General features: G+C 38.1%; 1 protein-coding gene across 1 annotated transcript in view; it reads right to left on the bottom strand.

The window, feature by feature from the left end:
• Positions 1 to 6,491: 6,491 nt before the first annotated feature.
• Positions 6,492 to 19,743, bottom strand: part of GABRR3 (gamma-aminobutyric acid type A receptor subunit rho3) — a 32,333-nt gene continuing 19,081 nt past the window's right edge. Inside the window, exons 6-9 of the mRNA XM_039335677.1 lie at positions 16,209 to 16,349; positions 14,328 to 14,480; positions 12,165 to 12,361; positions 6,492 to 7,474 (exon numbers count right to left, since the gene is read on the bottom strand). Coding sequence (XP_039191611.1) covers positions 7,169 to 7,474; positions 12,165 to 12,361; positions 14,328 to 14,480; positions 16,209 to 16,349 — 797 coding nt within the window. The 3' untranslated portion in view covers positions 6,492 to 7,168. The remainder of the gene's footprint in view (positions 7,475 to 12,164; positions 12,362 to 14,327; positions 14,481 to 16,208; positions 16,350 to 19,743) is intronic.

Below are 19,743 nucleotides of genomic sequence, written 5' to 3'. Positions count from 1 at the left end.
TGTTTAACATATAAATTGGGGTCCTATACCCCCAACTTCCATCTTGGGCCCAAGTAGCTGGATCATAATAAGCAATTATTCGTTCGGGTGGCCATTCATCATCTTTCCAATTCCCAATTTTTAACCCTTCTCCCACTTTAGCCACAGACCGCCTTACCAGGTTTCCCACATGTTCATAGGCAGGGACACCCAATAATTGTCTTCTTTGTAATGGCAAGAGGAAGAAAGAGGGTTGTATAGCACCCAGAATACAAGACCCAAACCATCCAGCAGGGAGAATATTATATGCAAATGCTCCGCAGATCCAATATAACCCATCAGGAGTGGTCCAGAGGAGGGTATCGTTTTCAGGATCTTTTAGGAAGGCAAGCTCGGGAATTAAAGATAAAGAGTTGTTAGGGACACTTTGATTTGTTTGTGATATCCAAGTATTGTTTTCCCAGGTATTCAAACAGCGCATGAACCCCATAGGTTTAGTTCTCCCACTATGGTTACTCCTCGAGTAACATATATTGCCCACCAGGTTAATGGACATCCTCCAAGTTTCATTATAGGTGTTCTGGTAAGTGAAATTTCCTTTCCATTTCTCAATTTCAGTATAATTAGCTTCTCTAGCATGCCATGGCCATTCATCTCCCATATTGGTTCCCCCACACACGAAGCAATTTTTCAGCATTAACTTCTGAGCAACCTCTTAGGCTAAAGCGATAAACATATTTTTAGCCTTTGGTGGAACAGGGAGACTATTAAATTTTGCAATCTCTTCCTGATATTCCCAATATACTTTTACTGGCTCTGAAGTTAACTTTGTTGAACTCACTTTTACTATAATATACCCATATGGATCTCTTCCTCTTCCACTTATACCAATACCAAAATAATAAAAATTAGTAGAGGGGGTTTCAGATGCCTTGATTTGTAAGCAAATCCGTGTACACTGTTCTGGCTTACAATCTGTTGATACTGAGGCCATAGACAAGTTGAACCCCTGGGGTCCTTTCCTCCATTCCCAAGGGGTCTTAGTGGTATACCAATAAGTGTGACTTGGAGCAAAAGCCACCTGGCCTGTATTCGCAGCGGGCATAGCAACTTGGAATAAATATTTTTCTTCCCTCATATAATCTTTTTCCCACTCAAAGTTACCACACTTCATTCCTTGTCTATTATCATGTCCTTGTCCTATCCTTATAGCTTTACAAGTGTCAAAACACACAGACAGCTTGGTATTTCCTCTTGTGGTATTGTGGGCAACGTATCCTCCCTTAGTTTGGGCTATAGCAAATAACCCTTCTGTTCCAGTAACTCCCCCTTTATATCCATATACATAAATGTTAGCAGTAATTGGACCTACTGCTTTTGGTTCATAGCACTGCATCCCTTGGGCTGTATAACACCTAAAATATTGAGTTTGATTACACACACAAGGTTGCACTTTAGTAGCATTACACTCTGGTCTTAGAGTGTGATATAATAAGGTACTAGTAACTATATTCCCTTGCTTAGTCTTTTTAATACATTCTGTGCACTCTTGGCAGGGTCCGAACTTCGTTGTGGTCTGTTTTGTAGTAACAGTAGTTCTCATCTTTCTAACAGGAGGGGATAAGGAATGGACAGGCTGATGAGTCTGAACAAGTTCTTCCCATAATACTTCACACAGCCCTTCCCATTCAGGTTGTAAATACTGACTCCTAGTATTGTTACATAGAAAGTAGAGATAATCAGTGCTTTCCCCTTCTGTGCCACAACCACTGTACCACAAGGCCTTCCCTATCCAATGGCACCTTGGGTCTCCCCTGGTTGCATTTTCACACATCTGGGTAATTCCACTCATCCACTCTCTACTTTGATTTTTACAAGTCCAAGCTGGATCTCTCTGGGTTTGCCTTGGTGTTACTTCCAGAGTCAGATTACATCCATATTGAGTAGTTTTCCAGTATTGGAACTCTCCCTTTTGATGTCCCCCACCTTTTAGACAGATAATAGTACTAGTTGCTCTCTTTTCTCTCCGCAGAAAGTGTCTCCTCATAGCCGAAGCTGTCCATATCCACAAGGGAATAGGAGGAAATTCAAAGGAGTCTGGAGAAGCCACTAAAGAGTGACTAGTCAAATAAGTTTTCCCTTCCCACATGGTACAGGTATATTTACCTATAGTCTCCCTGGTTACTTGTAAATATAGAGTATTTTGACACTTACCCCCTTTATTTTGCGTTACCCAGCTTTTCTCCTGACCTACTTGCTGCCAGTTTGGTTGCAACTTAGATTCACGCCACCAAATTTTGGGTTCAAAGATCCAATTCATGGGACAGTGTTCACTCTCTTTGTCATTATAACACCGAATTTGTGTCCAAGTTCCATTAGGTTCAAAGATTCTAGGCGGCTCAATCCATAATTCTCCCCCAATCGCCACTATTGTTATATTCAAAAGGATATAAGTCATTGTCTTTTTAACACCAGTTTCAATGGTTCTTTTTGAAATGCTTTCCATGTCTCCGACTCCTCAAGATTAGCCTTCTTTACTCGGGTATAATGAGTCCAACCCTTTTCTTGTGTCCGAATGGCAGTATCTGTGGTCAATAACACCAAGAACGGTCCATCCCACTTCGGTTTGAGGGAATCATCTTTCCACGTCTTTATCCACACTTGGTCTCCGACTTCTATGGAGTGGACTTTGAAGCTTAGAGGAGGAGTTTGTATCAAATAGCCAGTTTTTCTGAAAGAATCAAAAGTCTGGGACAGTATTTGCAAGTATTGAATCAGTCCCTTATCTTTACTAGGTAGATTCCCCATTTGTATACCAGCATTTCTTAGTGGCATGCCAAATAACATCTCATAAGGTGAAATCCCAACATCCCTCCTAGGTTGTGTTCTTATTCTAAACAGGGCTATAGGCAAAGTTTTCATCCAATTCATTCCTGTTTCCAAATTGAAGTTTTCCCTTGCTCACTCTCAGGCCTTGTTGGGCTAGAAAGTTTAGCAAGGCAATTGTTCCCTCCTCAGTGTCTGTTTTCTTTTTGCCTGATATTAATAAATCATCTACATACTGAATCATTTTTACGCCTTTTGGCAATTTGAATTTCTCCAAAGTTTGCTCCAACACCTGTCCAAACAAATTTGGGGATTCTGTAAATCCTTGGGGTAATACAGTCCACTGGTATTGTTGTTTTCTTCCAGTGAAAGGATTCTCCCATTCAAATGCGAATAATGCTCTACTGTCTTTGTCCAAAGGACAAGACCAAAAGGCATCCTTCAAATCTATCACACTAAACCATTTGTGTTCTACAGGTATTTTACCCAGAATGGTATAAGGGTTTGGAACCACTGGATGTCTGGTCTCTACTATCAAGTTCAAGAGCCTCAAATCCTGTACCATTCTGTAAGTACCATCAGGTTTTCTCACAGGTAGGATGGGGGTATTATAGGGTGACATAGTTCCCTCCAATAACCCATCCTTTACTAACTGGTCTATTACTGGTTGAAGACCTTTTCTTCCCTCTATTGAAATGTTATATTGTTTTTGGCTTACTACCTCACTTTGGGGCTTCAGTTTTATTTTCAGAGGCTCTATTTCCAATCCACCTCTATTGCCTGGTTGTACCCAAACTAAGGGGTCAATTTTCTGTTCCTTCTCTTCTGTTAGAACATATGCTGTTTCGTTTTTATCAAAACTTATTGTAAGCCCCAGTGCAGACATCAAATCTCTTCCCATAATATTAATTCCTGCTTCAGGTACATATAACAACTTCAGGGTCCGAATTTCATTTACCCCATATTTTATTTTTATTGGTTCCAATTGTTTTACATCAAAAGCCTCCCCTTTTACCCCACTTACTTTAATTTTTGTCTGTTTGTCAAATTTTCCTTCCCTTGGCATCACACACACAGAAGTGCGAGATGCTCCAGTATCCACCAAAAAGGTGTATTCCTGGGTTCCCACCTCCAAATTTATCAAGGGCTCCCGGCGGGAACTCCTAATCAGGGGCCCCTGACTTCCCTAGTAGATGTCTTCATCCTCTTCCATCATCCTATTGATTTGCTCTTCTGAGGCCAGAGTTGGGCATTCTCTTTTGAAATGTCCCATCTTCCCGCAGTGAAAGCAAGTTCCTCTCTCTCTTACCATTCTTCCTCTGGTCATTCCGCCCCTGCTTCTCATTCCTGGTCTTCCTCTAAACTCGACACTTCCTCTTCCTCTCCCTCGTGGCACCCAGCCTCGCCCTCTTCCTCTCCTGGCTGCACTTGCATCACTTCCTTCACCGCAATCGCCATCATCCTGCTTGTCCTTTGACCATCTCTTTTCACTTTCTCTTCCTCTCTATTCACATATATCTTCTGGGCTTCTCTTAACAATACTTCCAGAGATTCTGCAGTCCAATTCTCCCTCTTCTGCAATTTCTTGGCGATGTCTGGCCACGCCTTAGTCACAAACTGAATCTTAACAAGTTGGACATTTAAGGCATCGTCAGGATCCGCCCCAGCGTACTTCCGCAGTCCGTCTTTAAGACGCTGCAAAAAGGTGGCGGGAGCTTCCTCTTTTTCTTGTTCTATATTTATTGCACGTGCCATATTCTGTGTTTTAGGAATAGCCTCTTTCATCCCTTTTATTATTATTGATCTTAAATCCTGCATATTTCTCCTTCCTCTTTCCTCGTTATTATTCCAATCTGGTCTCACCAAAGGATATTTAACAGCCCCCGCATCCTGATTCCCACCATCTACTATTGGATTCTCTCTTTCCCATACCGCCATAGCAGCTACTCTAATTAAATTTCTTTCTTCTGGGCTGAATAAAATTCCCATTATATTTTGTATTTCATCCCAAGTGTAAATATTAGGGCCTAACAAAGAATCCAACTGATCACTAGCCCCCAGAGGATCTTCTATAAAACTTTTCATCTCTTTCTTAAAGGCCCTTACTTCTGAAGCCTTAAGTGGTTCTTGAACATATGTTATTATCGGGGCTCCCTGAGCATTGACTCCATTTGGAGTTTCCCTCAGGGGAAACTGCCGAACTTTCTCTCTCTCTTCCAACTCTGCTGCCAAATTCTTTTTCACTTCCTCACCCTTATTCCCTATTTCAGAAGAGAAATGGGGTGTTAATACAGGAATGGGTGGTATAGGGTATTGGGGGGTCCGATATGGATCCTGACTTTCTGGACTCAAAACAGGCATAGAGGGACTTGACCATTGTTCTGGGGTTAACTGGCTCACTCCCTCTGGTAATTCTGGATATAATGGTGGTGTTAATACATTTACTGGATGAGGAGGGTTTTGGATATGATTAGGATTATAAGGGGGTGGAATACTCTTTAAGAGATCCCTCCCCTTTTCTTGTTCTTCTTCTTCCTCATCTGTTTTTGTCACGAGAATGTGCTCAGTTGGGTTCCAAAGATCTGGCACCCAAATTAGCGCATAATCTAATTCATTATCTAAACTCTTACATTTCTTTTTCTTCACATAGTTATATAAATTGTGACACTGAAAATAATCTGTGGAGCCATTCCTTGGCCACTCCACATTATCGTCCTCCCACCAAACAAAACAACATAAATTGACCATATCTTCTTTATTCAACCCCAACCTCAAAATCTCCCGGTTATAGGGCGGGGATCCCCATCCAGCCAATATTTTGCCCAAAGGGCCATTCGGGTCGATTTTAAGTTTGGGGTTTTTACGGATCCTTTTAACACACTTTGTCCCTGAATTGGTCGACCCTGTATTTCCCCCCATTTCTTTTATGGGTGCTCAGCCTATCTTGAGTATGTGTGCCTATGTCCCTCCCAGCAACTCCTTCTCAGTTCCACACGTCACCGTCTCCGGATATTCAGTAATATCCCCTTCACTCACTCCGTCCTGCAGACCTCCCCGAGGTCCCTCAAAAGGACTTCCACCCGGCCCCGTTGCCAGTTCTCACATCCACACACTCTATCCCGACCGCCCTGGACTCTTGTGTTCTGGTGTTTTCAAACCAGTACTCACCAGGGTCTGCGCGCAGATGTTACCCGGTCTGTCTTCAGGCTGTTCCGTACTTTATTCACCCTCCTCCTAATACTCGTCTTTATTGAAATTTTACGGGTTTCCAAGAGCTTCGCAGTCCTCTGGGTGGTTCCCCTCCTTTCAAAAGGAAAGGGGTGCACCTAAGGAGGACCCCTCAGAGTCCCAGCGCAGATTGGATCCCGGTCGAGCCCCCAATTTGTTTGTAGAATTCCTTGAAAGAAATTCAGAGACGAGGTTCGGAGTAGTAGAATAAAGTTTCTTTTATTATCAAAGTTGAGTTTAGTAAAAGGAAACGGTTTGCAAAGCGTGGTGGAACTCAGCCATGCACTCACAGGAGTTACAGGGAAGAGCCACACCTCCTACAGAAGCGTAACAGCAGTTATACCCCTCCCTATCTCCTCCTATACCTACGTCAGCTATTCCTGACGTGGCAGGTCACAAACCTATCAGACGACACAATTATCCTACCTTACCTCCTACCTTACCATATATGGGTATTCTTTTGTTCTCTACATGTGGACATTCTCTACTTAGTTTCAGGCACGTACTCATGTTTTCTTGCACATGCTCAGTGAGCCTGTTGCTGAATAGAAAATTTTAAACTTTTCTAAAACCTTCCCATTCACATAATACAATCAAATATTGGATATGAGATCCGATGTTGGGAGAAGAGAGACATTGGTTTTACAAGTGGCAGAGTCAGGCAGATATGAGAAGAGTTCTTGCAGACATAGCATTCATGTAACTGGTCTTATAAGCTTTTAAAGTTCTGAAAGCAGTTTGACAATATTGTGAAAAGTCTTATAATTGTCATTGCTGTGTGTATCACAAAGGAAGCAGCATACTGCTTATTGTACAAATTCACCAATCATTAATAACAAAAGAAAATATTGTAACTGAGTGCTATTGTGTCTTCCTTCTTAATATGTTGCATTTTGTGTGTGTGTATATTATATATATACTCTAGTCAGCCTAAATATATATTCTACTGGAGTGCTTGGGTACATTTAAACAATGTATGTGCTAGAATGTAATAGCACCTACCTATTCTTAGCTGATCTTTAAAAAAGTGTAATCAACAAGAAATCCAGCTCATCTAAGAGAGTCCTTAACTTACTATACCAAATCTCAGTTGTTCACATGAAAATAAAATAAGTAAAATAAAATAAAACTCTCTTCATTTATATATACAGTATAAACCCCAGTAAAAAAAGTTAAATACAATATATATAGCAGGAAATACAACCCTGGAATACGTATCAATGACATGGTTATTTTGCAAAATAATTCTGCCCACAGTTCCTGTCAAAAATCTTTTTCTTTTTAAGTGAGCTTCATCCAGGGGGGTGATACTGGGTGCTCGCTCATGTGCTGCTCCCTCTTCCAAAAGTACACTCAAGGTGGCAAGATCAATGTCAGTATCGTGATAGCACCCATCAAAGGCCATGGCTTGCATTGCATCAATGTTATACAACCCAGCAACCTAGAAGGAAGAACAATTGAATCAATGGATTTACTTCACTGGGGAACTCATGTTGCAGCTGTAGTCTTCCACAGTCTGTGTCAGGCTGAATAGAAAACAGACACAACAGGCATTAAGGCATACAAAGAACTTCTTTGTTTTGTTGTAGAAAAGCCAGTGAAGCTATTATGAAAGAATATTAAAAGAATTTCAGTGAATTCCATGTCTCCAATAGCCATGTTTATAGTGAACTCAGGGTTTATATTCTTTGGTCTTTTTTTTTAAATCTTCATTGTATGACTACTTGAATCTATTTCCTATTTCTTGGTTAAGGACTAACCTGATATCAAACTGTTTTATTCCAACAAGCCTACATTTTTCAGTTGTCCTGAACTACTCTTCCTATCATCCACAGCCAAATACTAAGGAAAATGTTGCCTTGATATAGTTTTGATATTCTCATTTTGGAAATTGTTTTAATATAGAAGTATTTTCATCAGTGATATTCCTTGTATACTAAAGAGAGTCATGTGTGAAAGTTGTCAATCTGGAACAAATTAAGGGACTCATTTTAACTTGGATTTATTTTCCAGTATTTTCATTTATATCACTTACTGCTTCAGCTAAAGTACTCACTTTTTATCTCAGTCACCAGAAAACTAATGTCCTCATGCCAATGCCAATGGCCTCTATTCTGATTTGCAATTGAAAGACATACTCCCATTTCCCATCAATGGAAGATTGTATTCCATATACCTTCTTAGTGTTACCAGCCCATGGGAAAATCATGATTTTCAATAGTTTTGACAGATAACTAGACCCTCCCTGTTTGTTTCCTGTTAGAACTTCCTCTCCCTCCTTCTAATTCTTCCAGCTGGGGGGTCAACTGCCTGGAGTGGAAGGGCATCCATAAAAGGAGGAGAAGAGGGTGTTTTCATGTCTTTGAAACTTGGGGAACAGTGGAGATCTGGCAATAAAGGGCTAAGGCTCAGTTTGGAAGAACCATACTCTCTTTCTGCCCAAAGAAGAATGGTCCTTGAAGATCTTGGAGGACAGGATTTCTGGTTTTGTGTCGTAGCAACAGAGCCAAGGGATTGTGGAGCTCCGCACCCCACAGGTGAATTCATCCTGCCAGGGGACCCTAAATGGGTTTAAAGTCGGCCCAGAGAGGTGACGAAGAAAGAGCCCACCCATTGATCACGGAAAGACAGCGGTCAATCTGTTTGATCTGAGGGAAGCCCTCCAAACCGACAGGAGAAAGGCTAGCTGCACCTCGGTAACTAGCCCAAGCTACTGGCAGCTGAAGCCCAAAAGCACCAACTAGAACAGACTATGAACAGCATGTTGGAAACTGGGTGAGAATATCGATCTTTTCTATCTTGCAACTGATTTCCTGGGAAAATTCCACGAGAAGCAAAAATCCTCTGAAAGTAAGAAGGAAGGGGATCGCCCCACCCTTCCATAGATGGAAGCGGCTCTAATTTTCTATGAAGAACAGAAACATATTGAAGTGGAATTTAATATAAAGCTATAGTCTGGATAAACCTGAAAATTGTGGAAATTGTTAAGATCTTCCATTTGAAAGAGTATTGATGAAATTACAAGAAAACAATTTTCTGTTTTAAAAGTTGGAAAATGAATAGCTACTGACATCTAGCGGTGTATTAGAGTATAAAATTATAGCTGTTTTGGCTCAGAAACAGGCAAGATGCCCAGAAACAGATAACAATCTGTCCCTTTGATCCTCAGTGACTTTCAGCTAAGCAGAGAACAGAGAAGAGAAAATACATTGGGCTATTTACTACAGAACTATACAAATGACCTCCTTGGATTATAAACACTTACTGAGCTGTGATCTTTAAGCTCAAGAATTGTTTGCAGAGAAAGAAAAACCTTGACTTTTGGCTACTTTTCTAGGAGGGGAAGCTCCTGAATTGCTCTTAGGTGGTTGAACATTCTGGACTGCAAATGTTGGCTGAGTGATAATTGTAGGATCCCTGAGCAGAAGAACCATTATAAAATATTGCTTTCAGTGGTGGACTGACAATTGGAAACACATCGGGCTATAAAGGCCATACATAAAGATAAGAATTATTCAAGACTTTGTTGTTTGTATCTTAAGATTGGTTGGTTGGATAAGACTAATATTCAGGGATTATGGTACCTGTGAAAGATTATTTGGAGGGGGGAGATAAAATGGATGTTGCATACCTAACTAAAAGTGGTAGGAAACCACATCCAATATTCTTTTCTGAAACTCCCAGCCTGGAACATCAGAGATCTGTAGGAGTAATACTTCAAGACAAGGCAAATATCTTCCAGGAGGAAATGCATGCTATGTTGCAACTAATTCAAATGACAATTACTTCAAATCATGATGAGATTAAAAATAATTTAGATGACATAAATGAGCACATCTTTAACTTAAGTTCATAATTTTAAAAAAATTCAGAAAATTATGATAAAGAATGAACAAATAAATCAGACAATAGAACACAAATCAGAGGAAAGTGACCCTAAGATAGAGGCTACAAACAAAAGGAATTACAGCTTAACACAGCTAAAAAAAATCTGCAAGATTCTGTTATAATATTGGAAAAGGAAAAAGCATCTTATCTTTCAGACTTCAAAATAAACTAGAGGACAAGAAAGAAGATCCATCAAAATGGATTATAGAGACACCAGGAGAACCACCAGAGTTTTGGAGACAAAAAATGAAAAGAGAAACTGGGAGAAGGAAAGTGGAAGCTTTTTAATGAATATAAATGTGTGAAACTCCTCCTCAAAGGTACTCCACCTAATCTGTCTTTCCCATTCCTAATAATATTTATAAAAATATAGGAAAAATTCCCTGGCAAGCTGAACACATTGACTCGGAAAATTGTTTGGTAAAAGAAGAAGGCTAGAGTTAGATTCAAGAAATCAGATAACTTGACTTACCAGATGGAGTACTTCATGACTAAATGCTTGTTTAAATACGGCTAAAAAAATAGATAAATTTTGGATATAAATGGATCCTATACTAAAAGGGATGTGATTTATAAGTAGTATAGCATGTTTTTTCTTTTATGAGATGAGAACTATAAAAATACTGGGATGGCTTATGTGAACGAAATGTCTGGACATTTAAATGTAATTAATTTTGAGAAAATTATAATTGACAAGAATGTTTTGAATATTGAGGGGAAATTAAGCTTAAATAAGAACTTTGAAAACAGGACATATAGTGATTTAATAAAATAATTCTTTCTTATACAAACTGAAACATAAGCTGATTAGAAAAGATGTTATATACTGATGTTGATAGTATTTGTATAAACACTAGAAAAAATGTTTTCATTCAACTTTGTATGAATCGAAAATACTAAGAATTGTACTTAATCAATGTTGGCAAAAGGAAAATATTATTGGAAGAAGAGAAGATCAAAGAAATGTACCACTAGCTAGTATGTTGATTATGGAATCATAGAAATTAATGATTATTGATTGTTGTTAAATTTATGAAACCAGACAACATGTTGTTTACCAAGCACTAAAGATTATTATTGTAAAAAATTAATAAAATATATTTTTAAAAAAGACGTTGGAGGACAGGTAGCATGCCTGCACCAGCCTAAACTAGCAAATTTGTGCCAGGTAGATACCACCACCAGAGATCAACTGACAGCAGCACTTTGTCAATGGTGTGTAAAGCGTGCCAGACTATTCCTATGGTAAAACTGGCACAGCTGGTTGGAAGCTTAAGAGGAGAAATGCTATTCTAATAGGAAAATATTGAGCACTGGGATATAGTATATGATTGGTTTGTCCTGTTCATATACAGAATGACTAATGAGTCCCAAACAGGCTGGAAACAGTCATGTAATGCCTCCTGGTATTCAATGTAAATCAAATAATAAAGCACTCCTAAGCAGAACATTCCAAAGTGCTCTGATATTTCATTGCAGCATAGGTGACAAATTGCAAGAAACAAAAACAAAACCCAATGTTTGCAGCTCTTCCACATGCTTTGATACAAATAAATTCAAACAAGAAAAGGAATAGTAAACTTAAGAGCTATCATCCAATGTCTAATTTAAGGAAGAGCAAATTAGGAGCCTCATTCCATTATATATTCAAGATGGACAGTATTTAATATTTATTTGCTACGTATATGTAGGGATGTGGGTCTATATATATGTTGTTCATAGTATGTTTAGGTGTGCGTTATGTATGTGTTTCACTTTGAGAGCGGGCAACTAAATTTCATTTTTGATGTGTGCCATTGTGCCCACAGTAAAAAAATGACAATAAAGGTTATCTTATCTTATCTTATCTTATCTTATCTTATCTTATCTTATCTTATCTTATCTTATCTTATCTTATCTTATCTTATCTATCTCAGTCCCCATTCCCCATTTCTTCAGTCTCCAAGTCTCCTTTCCTAAATCTGAAACCCTTAATGTCAAATACATTGTGATCTCAGTGATTCTGAGGGGCCCCATAAATTTCTGTTCCAAAAATGGAACTTTCCAATATCCAATTACAATGCTATTGGACCTAGTTTCCCTGAGGAATTTTATTTTAAACTGAAATTAATTTGTCAATGTTTAGAATAAACATTATCAAAAGAAGTGAAACTGAGGAAAAAAACACTTCTACATAGTATGGTATTATTGTTTTACTTATTTTTGAATATTTTTACATGAGAAAAATACTTGCAAATATATACCTTTCCTCTATTTTTCAGATGTTTTCGCTCTTCCACTGTTGTGAGATAATTTACAGCTGCATATTCAATAACAGATAGGAAGACAAAAAGAAAGCTGATCCATAAGTATACGTCCACAGCTTTTATATAAGACATCTGGGGCATTGAGGCACTTACTCCGGTAATTATGGTTGACATTGTCAGCACAGTAGTTATACCTGCCAAAAGAAAGGAAAAGTTAGGAGTCCTATCAGTTTGTTCTTGCATTCTATGAAAATATGCACAATAAGGCTATGGGTGGAAATGGCTGTGGGTATCTTGTTTTTCTTTCTTTCCGTGGATAGAAAATGTAGTATTTATTATAACAAATAACTAATGGAACACCTCATATAAAGTTGTTACCAGATTTCAACCAACACACAATAGGCTAATAGGACCACTAATTTATTTATGATTTTGATTGAAAATATGAAGCTGACCTTGATTTTTTTTTTCACTTTACTCTTTGAAAATGATTCAGTTCTATTTGTCTTAGTACTTCAGCATGTAGAATCAGGAAATCTTTTAATTCAAGCTTGGAGAAAAACGCAGTGTGAAGGATATATTTGATTACAATTACAATTATATTTGAATACAATTATCCTGGAACAGATTATGCTTGCTGTGTGGTGGGCATTTTATAAATATTTAATATAAAGCCCAATATTTAGTTAAGATTGTTTATTCTCACTTTAACAATAATAAAATGTGGTGACCACATTACGTGAGAAGAGCAATTATTTACTTTTAAAACATTCTGCAATTGCTTTTTTAGCAAATCCCTATATTATTATTACATCATTATTATAAACTGATAACTCTTAAAAACTGATAGCTCTTAACAGTATATTTTAAAATAGAAGAAAATTCCATACAGGGAATACCGTTATGTTAATTAGGATGAATAATGGAAAATTAATATTCTCTTTTAAATCTTTCCTGCTGTTCTGATTCTGGAAGCAGATACATCAAAACCATGATTGAAAGCTAGGATATCATAATCCATTAAACATGTTTTAAGCATCATAGCTTTCACTTATTCTACAATTAATAATTGAAGAAGAAAGCATTAAAGATCAATTATTTATTTGGTTTCAAAATGTGGCCTTGTATCTTAAGCAGGATTTTAAAACAATAGAAAAGAAAGCATGTAGAGAATGTCATTTTTTAAAAATTCCTTTAGCAAGAAGGTGGCCATAGGAGGCATCTATATTTTTTGTGTGTGAATTTATAGCATAGTACCATATACCTTTTATCTCCAGGGTCAAACTGGGATGTCTACATAGATACTGCCTTTGCCTTGCTTATACATGTGTGTGTTTACTCAGGATGGATTTATATAGGTTGCCTCAGTGAGGGTGCATAGATGTATATGTGGTGTGTGAGAGAATCCAATCAGGATGTTTTCATGCAGAGCAAAGTAATTATTTCCTCTGGAACACACCATTTTCAAGAAATGGTGCTAATAATTCTTTCAGGAAATCTATATTTCCTCTTGTTATATCAGAACACCTTTATGATCAATGGGCGACTTGTGGAAGGAGGAACTCCATTCGTTTTCCTAAAATGGAATAGAAAACTATATAAAACCAGATAGATCGGAATAATTATTATCTGCTTTCCTGTAGTCCAGTGATGGTGAACCTTTTAGAGACCGAGTGCCCAAACTGCAACCCAAAACCCACTTATGTATCATCGAGTGCCGGGTGGGCATGGCCCATTGGGTGGGTATGGCCATTTGGGTGGGCGTGGCCCATTGAGTGGGTGTGGCTGTGGTCATAACAGCAGACTGGGTGGGACTAAAAAGTTCAATCAATCAATTCCAACTTTGTGAAAAAAAAATTTCCCATGAGAAGTTGAAATTGATTGATTGATTGATTGAACCTTTTTTTTTTTTTTTTTTGCACATGGCAGAGGAGGCCTAAAGTGAAAAGGTTTTATAAAACTCAGCTGAAGGCCTAAGACTGGGATGACGGTACACGTGCCCACAGAGAGGGCTCTGCATGCCACCTGTGGCACACATGCCATAGGTTCGCCACCACGGCTATAGTCAAAAAGTTCTTGTAAGACATTTCATAAATACAATGTAACTATTAACCACCAAGCTCTTCAAACAGCCTAAAATGATTTATAATGAAAATTTACCTAATGATACTCTTGCAGGAACAGCTCTTCGGTCTATCCAAAAGGAAACCCAAGATAGCATCACCATCAACATAGAGGGGAAATAGGATTGTAAAACAAAAAAGAAAATATGTCTCCGTAGAACAAAGTTTATAAAAAGTCGATTGTACCAACCTGTAGAAAAACATAGACATATCTTAATATCTAGCACATGCAATTTTATATTATCCTTTGACTTTACAATGCCTTTCTAAAAGAACTACATTTTTCTTTTATGAGAAACTTATTAAATATTTATTAAATGTCCTTTTTTAATGACCTTTAACCCTGAAGTATTCTGTAACATGAATCATTCCATCCCAATTTTGGATTATATTCCCATTTATGTTTTGACTCCACCCATGTTTATTTCACTTGGCTTAATGCTTTTTAAAAAACCTGACATGATAAGGTGACTTCTACTTTTAAATAGCTGCTTTAGCTGTTTATTCTAGAGGTTCTTTATATGAAAGATTTCTCACCTTCACTTTTATTTTTGACACATTCTTTGATATTCAAGCAGATTTCTATAAATAAATTAGTGAGAGAAATCAGGTCTAAATCATGCCTAATCATGCCTTGTCTTGGACAAGGTTGCAGTATAGGTATATTTACAGTATTACCATGGGTTCAGTCCCAACTCCACTTTATAAAACAATCTTTTGCAGTTTCAGACTGATACACTGGGATATAATTTTATCATCCTCAGGTCAATCATCCGGAGACCTCAGATGGGAATATACAAACTACGTTGGGTCCTGTCTTTGAGACTTTTCACCCATGTATGGCTATTTAAACACTGAACAATCTCAGCAAAAATTGGAGAAAGAAGAATTCATTGCATTAGTGAGACTGATAGCAGAGACATCAGCAACTCAACAGTATGCACATCCTGTATAGTATGCACTTAGTAACAAAGAAATTTCATTTCTGCAATACACCAACCCAGCTCTAAAAAGAAATAAGAAGATGGAGAGTAAAAGAAATGTTTTTCAACAGTAGGCAAATGTAACTACAGGTAGTCCTCACTGAATAACTGCCTTATTTAGCAACTATTCAAGGTTACATCATATTGAAAAAGTAATTTTACAACTGACCCTCACGCTTACAACCATTAAGCATCTCTATGGTCACAAGAATGAAATTTGGGTGCTTTGCAATCAGAGAGCATTTACAACCATTGCAGTCAGGTGATTACCATTTGCACAATTCACAGTTGAACAATTGTATTATCAATCTTACAGCAAAGTTGTTCCTTTCTTAGACATTGCCACAAAATTCTATTTTAATAAATTGAATGTGAAGTTTTGAATAAGCATTTGCTGACAATTTATTAAAGTCTCCAAAAATTATTCTGATAATGTGTTCTATGGCAGGTACCCTCTTTAAACCATCAGTCAAGTGCAAAAGTATTAAAATGATTTGATATATTCTCACACTCCTTACAAAAGTTTGTAATAACAGCAACGAATTATGCATATACACTATAATTTTGAAAACCCAAGTTTTCGCACCCCCTGGAATATCGTCTCACACCCCCAGTTGGAAACCCCTGGTATAGAAAATTCAAAGTACAAACATGGCCACATACTTCAAGAAAGGATGTGAGGAAAATTCAGCTCATTCATTTAATTAAAAAAAACACATTAGGTCTTTTATTATTATTTTTAAATGGATGTCATATAAAGTTAGTAAAATATAAATCAAAGATTAAATGAACACTATATATCCAGTGTGTGGAAAAATAGCACCTCTTTTGAACTGATTTTCTTTGTAATCCTACTGATATTTTTATTTGCTAAGGTCAAAATAAATACACATTTATCACAGGGCATCTATTTCTCACTCTTAAGAGTACTATACCTGTACTGCTATAGAATGCTAATCCACTAGAAGCACTAAATTCTTCAATGAAAAACTGAGAAAGAGAAATGTACTCATCTATACTTAAAGATTCATTGCCCTGTTTCCAGTACAGCATCAAGTCGTCTTCATTGTAAGCATCTGTGGAATTATTAAAAAAAAGTTGGCTATGATTGTTATTATACATGTATGCACATATCTCCAGCTTCTTGCTTTCCTACTTTGACTGTAATCAATGACATACCTAGCATCCACCTCAAGTGGATTTTTTTTAAACAGCCACCTCCTCTTGGTGTAGTAGTTAAGGCAACAGACAGAAAACAAGAGACTATGAGTCTAATCCTGCCTTAGGCTCAAAGCCAACAAGATGATCTTGGGTCTCTCGCTCTCTCTGAGCCCTAGGAAGGAGGCAAGGGCAAGCCACTTCTGAAAAATGCTGTCAATAAAACTGCAGGGGTCATTGTCAGAAGTCAAAGCTGACTTAAAGGCACACATATTTTTTTCCTATGCCACTGTTGTGCTAGTGCGCTGGCAGTAAGATCCAATTCCATACCAACCTCTATCCTCCTCCTTGTCTTTGGCAGCATTTACATAGAGATAACCTAAGATCTGCACTCTGATCAAACCACCATCACCACCACACTATCCTGGTACACCACTGATTACAGCTTTCATCTTTGTAACCCATAGATGGAAATTTGGAAAGAATTATAATTTTATTAGAAATCTGTTTTACCTCACTATAGCAGCAAAGATTGATAAAATGATCTCTTTTTTTGCCTACCTGATCTATTTAACTATTGGTAAGTGGTTTCCAAGCCCTGCCTTGCTAATTTCCTATCTTGACACCAGATTTGAGGATGGTAGTTCATCAGCCTTTCAAATAAACAAAGGAGTGATTATATGGAATCATGTCATTTTATCATCTCATATAAAACCTCTACCAAACCACCTGGTTTTTAACCTGCCTCATTTTGCCTGGTCAAAATTGAACAATTAGATATACTGGAAGAAGGAGTAACTAGGACTGACATGATAGCAGTAGTCCAGTATTTCAGGGGCTACCATAAAGAAGATGGGGTCAATTTATTTTCCAAAGCACCAGAATGCAAGACAAGAAACAATGGATGGAAACTGATCAAGGAGAGAATCAACCTAGAACTAAGGAGAAACTTCCTGACAATTAACCAGTGGAACAGCTTGCCTTCAGAAGTTGTGGGTGCTTCATCATTGGAGGTTTTTAAAAAAAGACTGGACAGCCACCTATCTGAAAGGTTATAGGATCTCCTGCTTGATCAGGAGGTTGGACTAGAGGACCTCCAAGGTCTCTTCCAGCTCTATTTTAATTGAAATTGAAAAGTGTCTCTGCCTTGTATCAGTGGGGATGGAAATATTCTCCTTGTTGCGATTGTGATGTTGATATGCAAACTATTAAACATATTGTGCAAGATATGTTCTCTGGTTTCCTAGAAGATCTGGATGAAACAATACAGAAGCAATCACCTGGATAGCTGAATTGGACATCCAGTTATGAGGTCGCTACCATATCCCCATAGAAGTTTCACTTATAATTAAGTGGACTGTGTATATACTGTATGTTTACTTATCTTCTATCATGTTCTCATTATATGCGAAAGAATAGTCTCATATGATGTAGATCTTGTCTCGATTGGCAAGACGTTCAGGGGGATGGGGTTTCTATTTATTTTCTTAAATTTTATTATCACATTTTAGGACATATATTAATATTTTCTATGTTCTCCATCTCAGATTGAAAAAAATGCATTTGTTTTTGGCAGGTCTGGTCAGAAGGGACTCCCAAAAGAAGGTTTGGATCTATGTTGCTCAGGAGCTTACACTGCTAAAATAAAAGACCCCTTCAAATAGAGTATTGTTCTTCAAATGGAGCAGTAGTAGTTAATCCTAGGATAGATTTTGGAATCTTTGGTACTCTCTCAGCATGGTGGTTTGCTTGTAGGCATTTTATTACTGACAGGAAAATTGTCAGTGCAAACAAGTGTGATGTTTACTCCCTGTGTAGATACCATAGTTTGCCTTGCCAGTTTGGGTGGGGGTGTAGTGTTCCTGGTAGTTCCTTGACTAGGATATTATTTTCTGTTTGATTGTTTGCCTGGTGTTGATACAGTACCTGTTTACTTGAATGTTGGCTGCTGGAGATGATGTGTTCTGACCTTTTTGTTTGTTTTTTTAGCTTTTTTACTCACTAAAATGGCATGTAAATTATTTCTTTGTGTCTACTGAAGGCTGATTTGTCTGAAGGCTAAGCTTTCAGGAATTCCATAGTGCTTCTGGATTTAGATTGGTCTAGATTAGAATGCTTGTGTCCCAGTTGAAACTATTGTTGAATCTGTCCATGTACTGTGAAGTTAAAGAATTGTCATTTTTTGTTCTGGCTGTTACTTGGTGTTCATAGATCTGATCTGCCTATCTTCTGCCTGTCTGACTGCTTCTTAACCTCTAACTAAATTTAGTTAGAATGTGAATGGGAGACCTCCAAGCTGTACGCTAGGGTAGGAAATAAAAATAAAAAATAAAAACATCCTGGAAGAAAGTAGTGACAAACTATTTCATTGCTAAGAAAACAAAATTCCCTTTTGAATTGAGGGAAACTTTGTGTTTACTCTACCACATTCAAATTGCAATGTGGTAGCCATATTTGGGGTGTTTCTGGGGCTATGGTTGAGTTTTGGGGAAATGTGGCTAATGGCTGGAGATTATCTTGGTTTTGTTCATCCATTGTCAAGAGCACAGTTGATCAAAGATGAAAAGTTAAAACTTGTAATATATTTACTGGCACAGGATAGGAACTGGTTACTTTGTCTTGTCTGTGAAGATTCTCAGTCATCCAGGTCATGGTTGTCCCAAAGGAGTTTTTCAAAAGGCAACTGGACTTTGTTTTTTCTTTAAAGACATTTTGTTTCTCATCCATTCGGACTGAATGATGGAGAATGGAAGGATTTATATTCTTTGCAGTCAAAGAGGCATGACTGCAAATAATATAAATCCTTCCATTGCCCACCATTTTATCCAAAAAACAAAGGAAGTTCAGTTGTCTTTTGAAAAGCACCTTTGGGCAGGGGTCCACAACCCCCCAGGTGGTGGCCCACTATCTAGCTGCATCCTGTTTAAAACCAGGACACAGGAAAAATGGGCAAGCACATACATGTGATGCTCCACTCACACGAGCAGAGGGCGCTTGCGCTCGCACGCAAAGCTCCATTCGTGTGTGAGTACAAGCGCCTTTTGCTCAAGCATCCTCTGCTCATGCAAGTAGAGCTTTGCACGTGAGCGCAAGTGCCTGCCACTCATGAAAGTGGAGCTTCATGTGTGAGCACAAGCACCCTTCACTCGCGCAGGAAACTCCATTCGTGCGAGTGGAGGGCACTCATGTCACTAGCATAAATGGAGCTGTGGGCACCCACACATGCCTGCCACTCACACACCCAGCAAGGCAGGCCACCAAGCTGGAAAGTTTGAGGACTGCTGCCTTTGGGTTACTCTGTCTTCTTTCACA

The sequence above is a fragment of the Crotalus tigris genome, unplaced genomic scaffold (assembly GCF_016545835.1).
Source record: "Crotalus tigris isolate CLP2741 ecotype Arizona unplaced genomic scaffold, ASM1654583v1 scf7180000017646.2482762, whole genome shotgun sequence".
Classification (NCBI taxonomy): domain Eukaryota; kingdom Metazoa; phylum Chordata; class Lepidosauria; order Squamata; family Viperidae; genus Crotalus; species Crotalus tigris.
The sequence above is the reverse complement of the archived record's forward strand: the minus strand, read 5'-3'. Positions and strand labels throughout refer to the sequence as shown.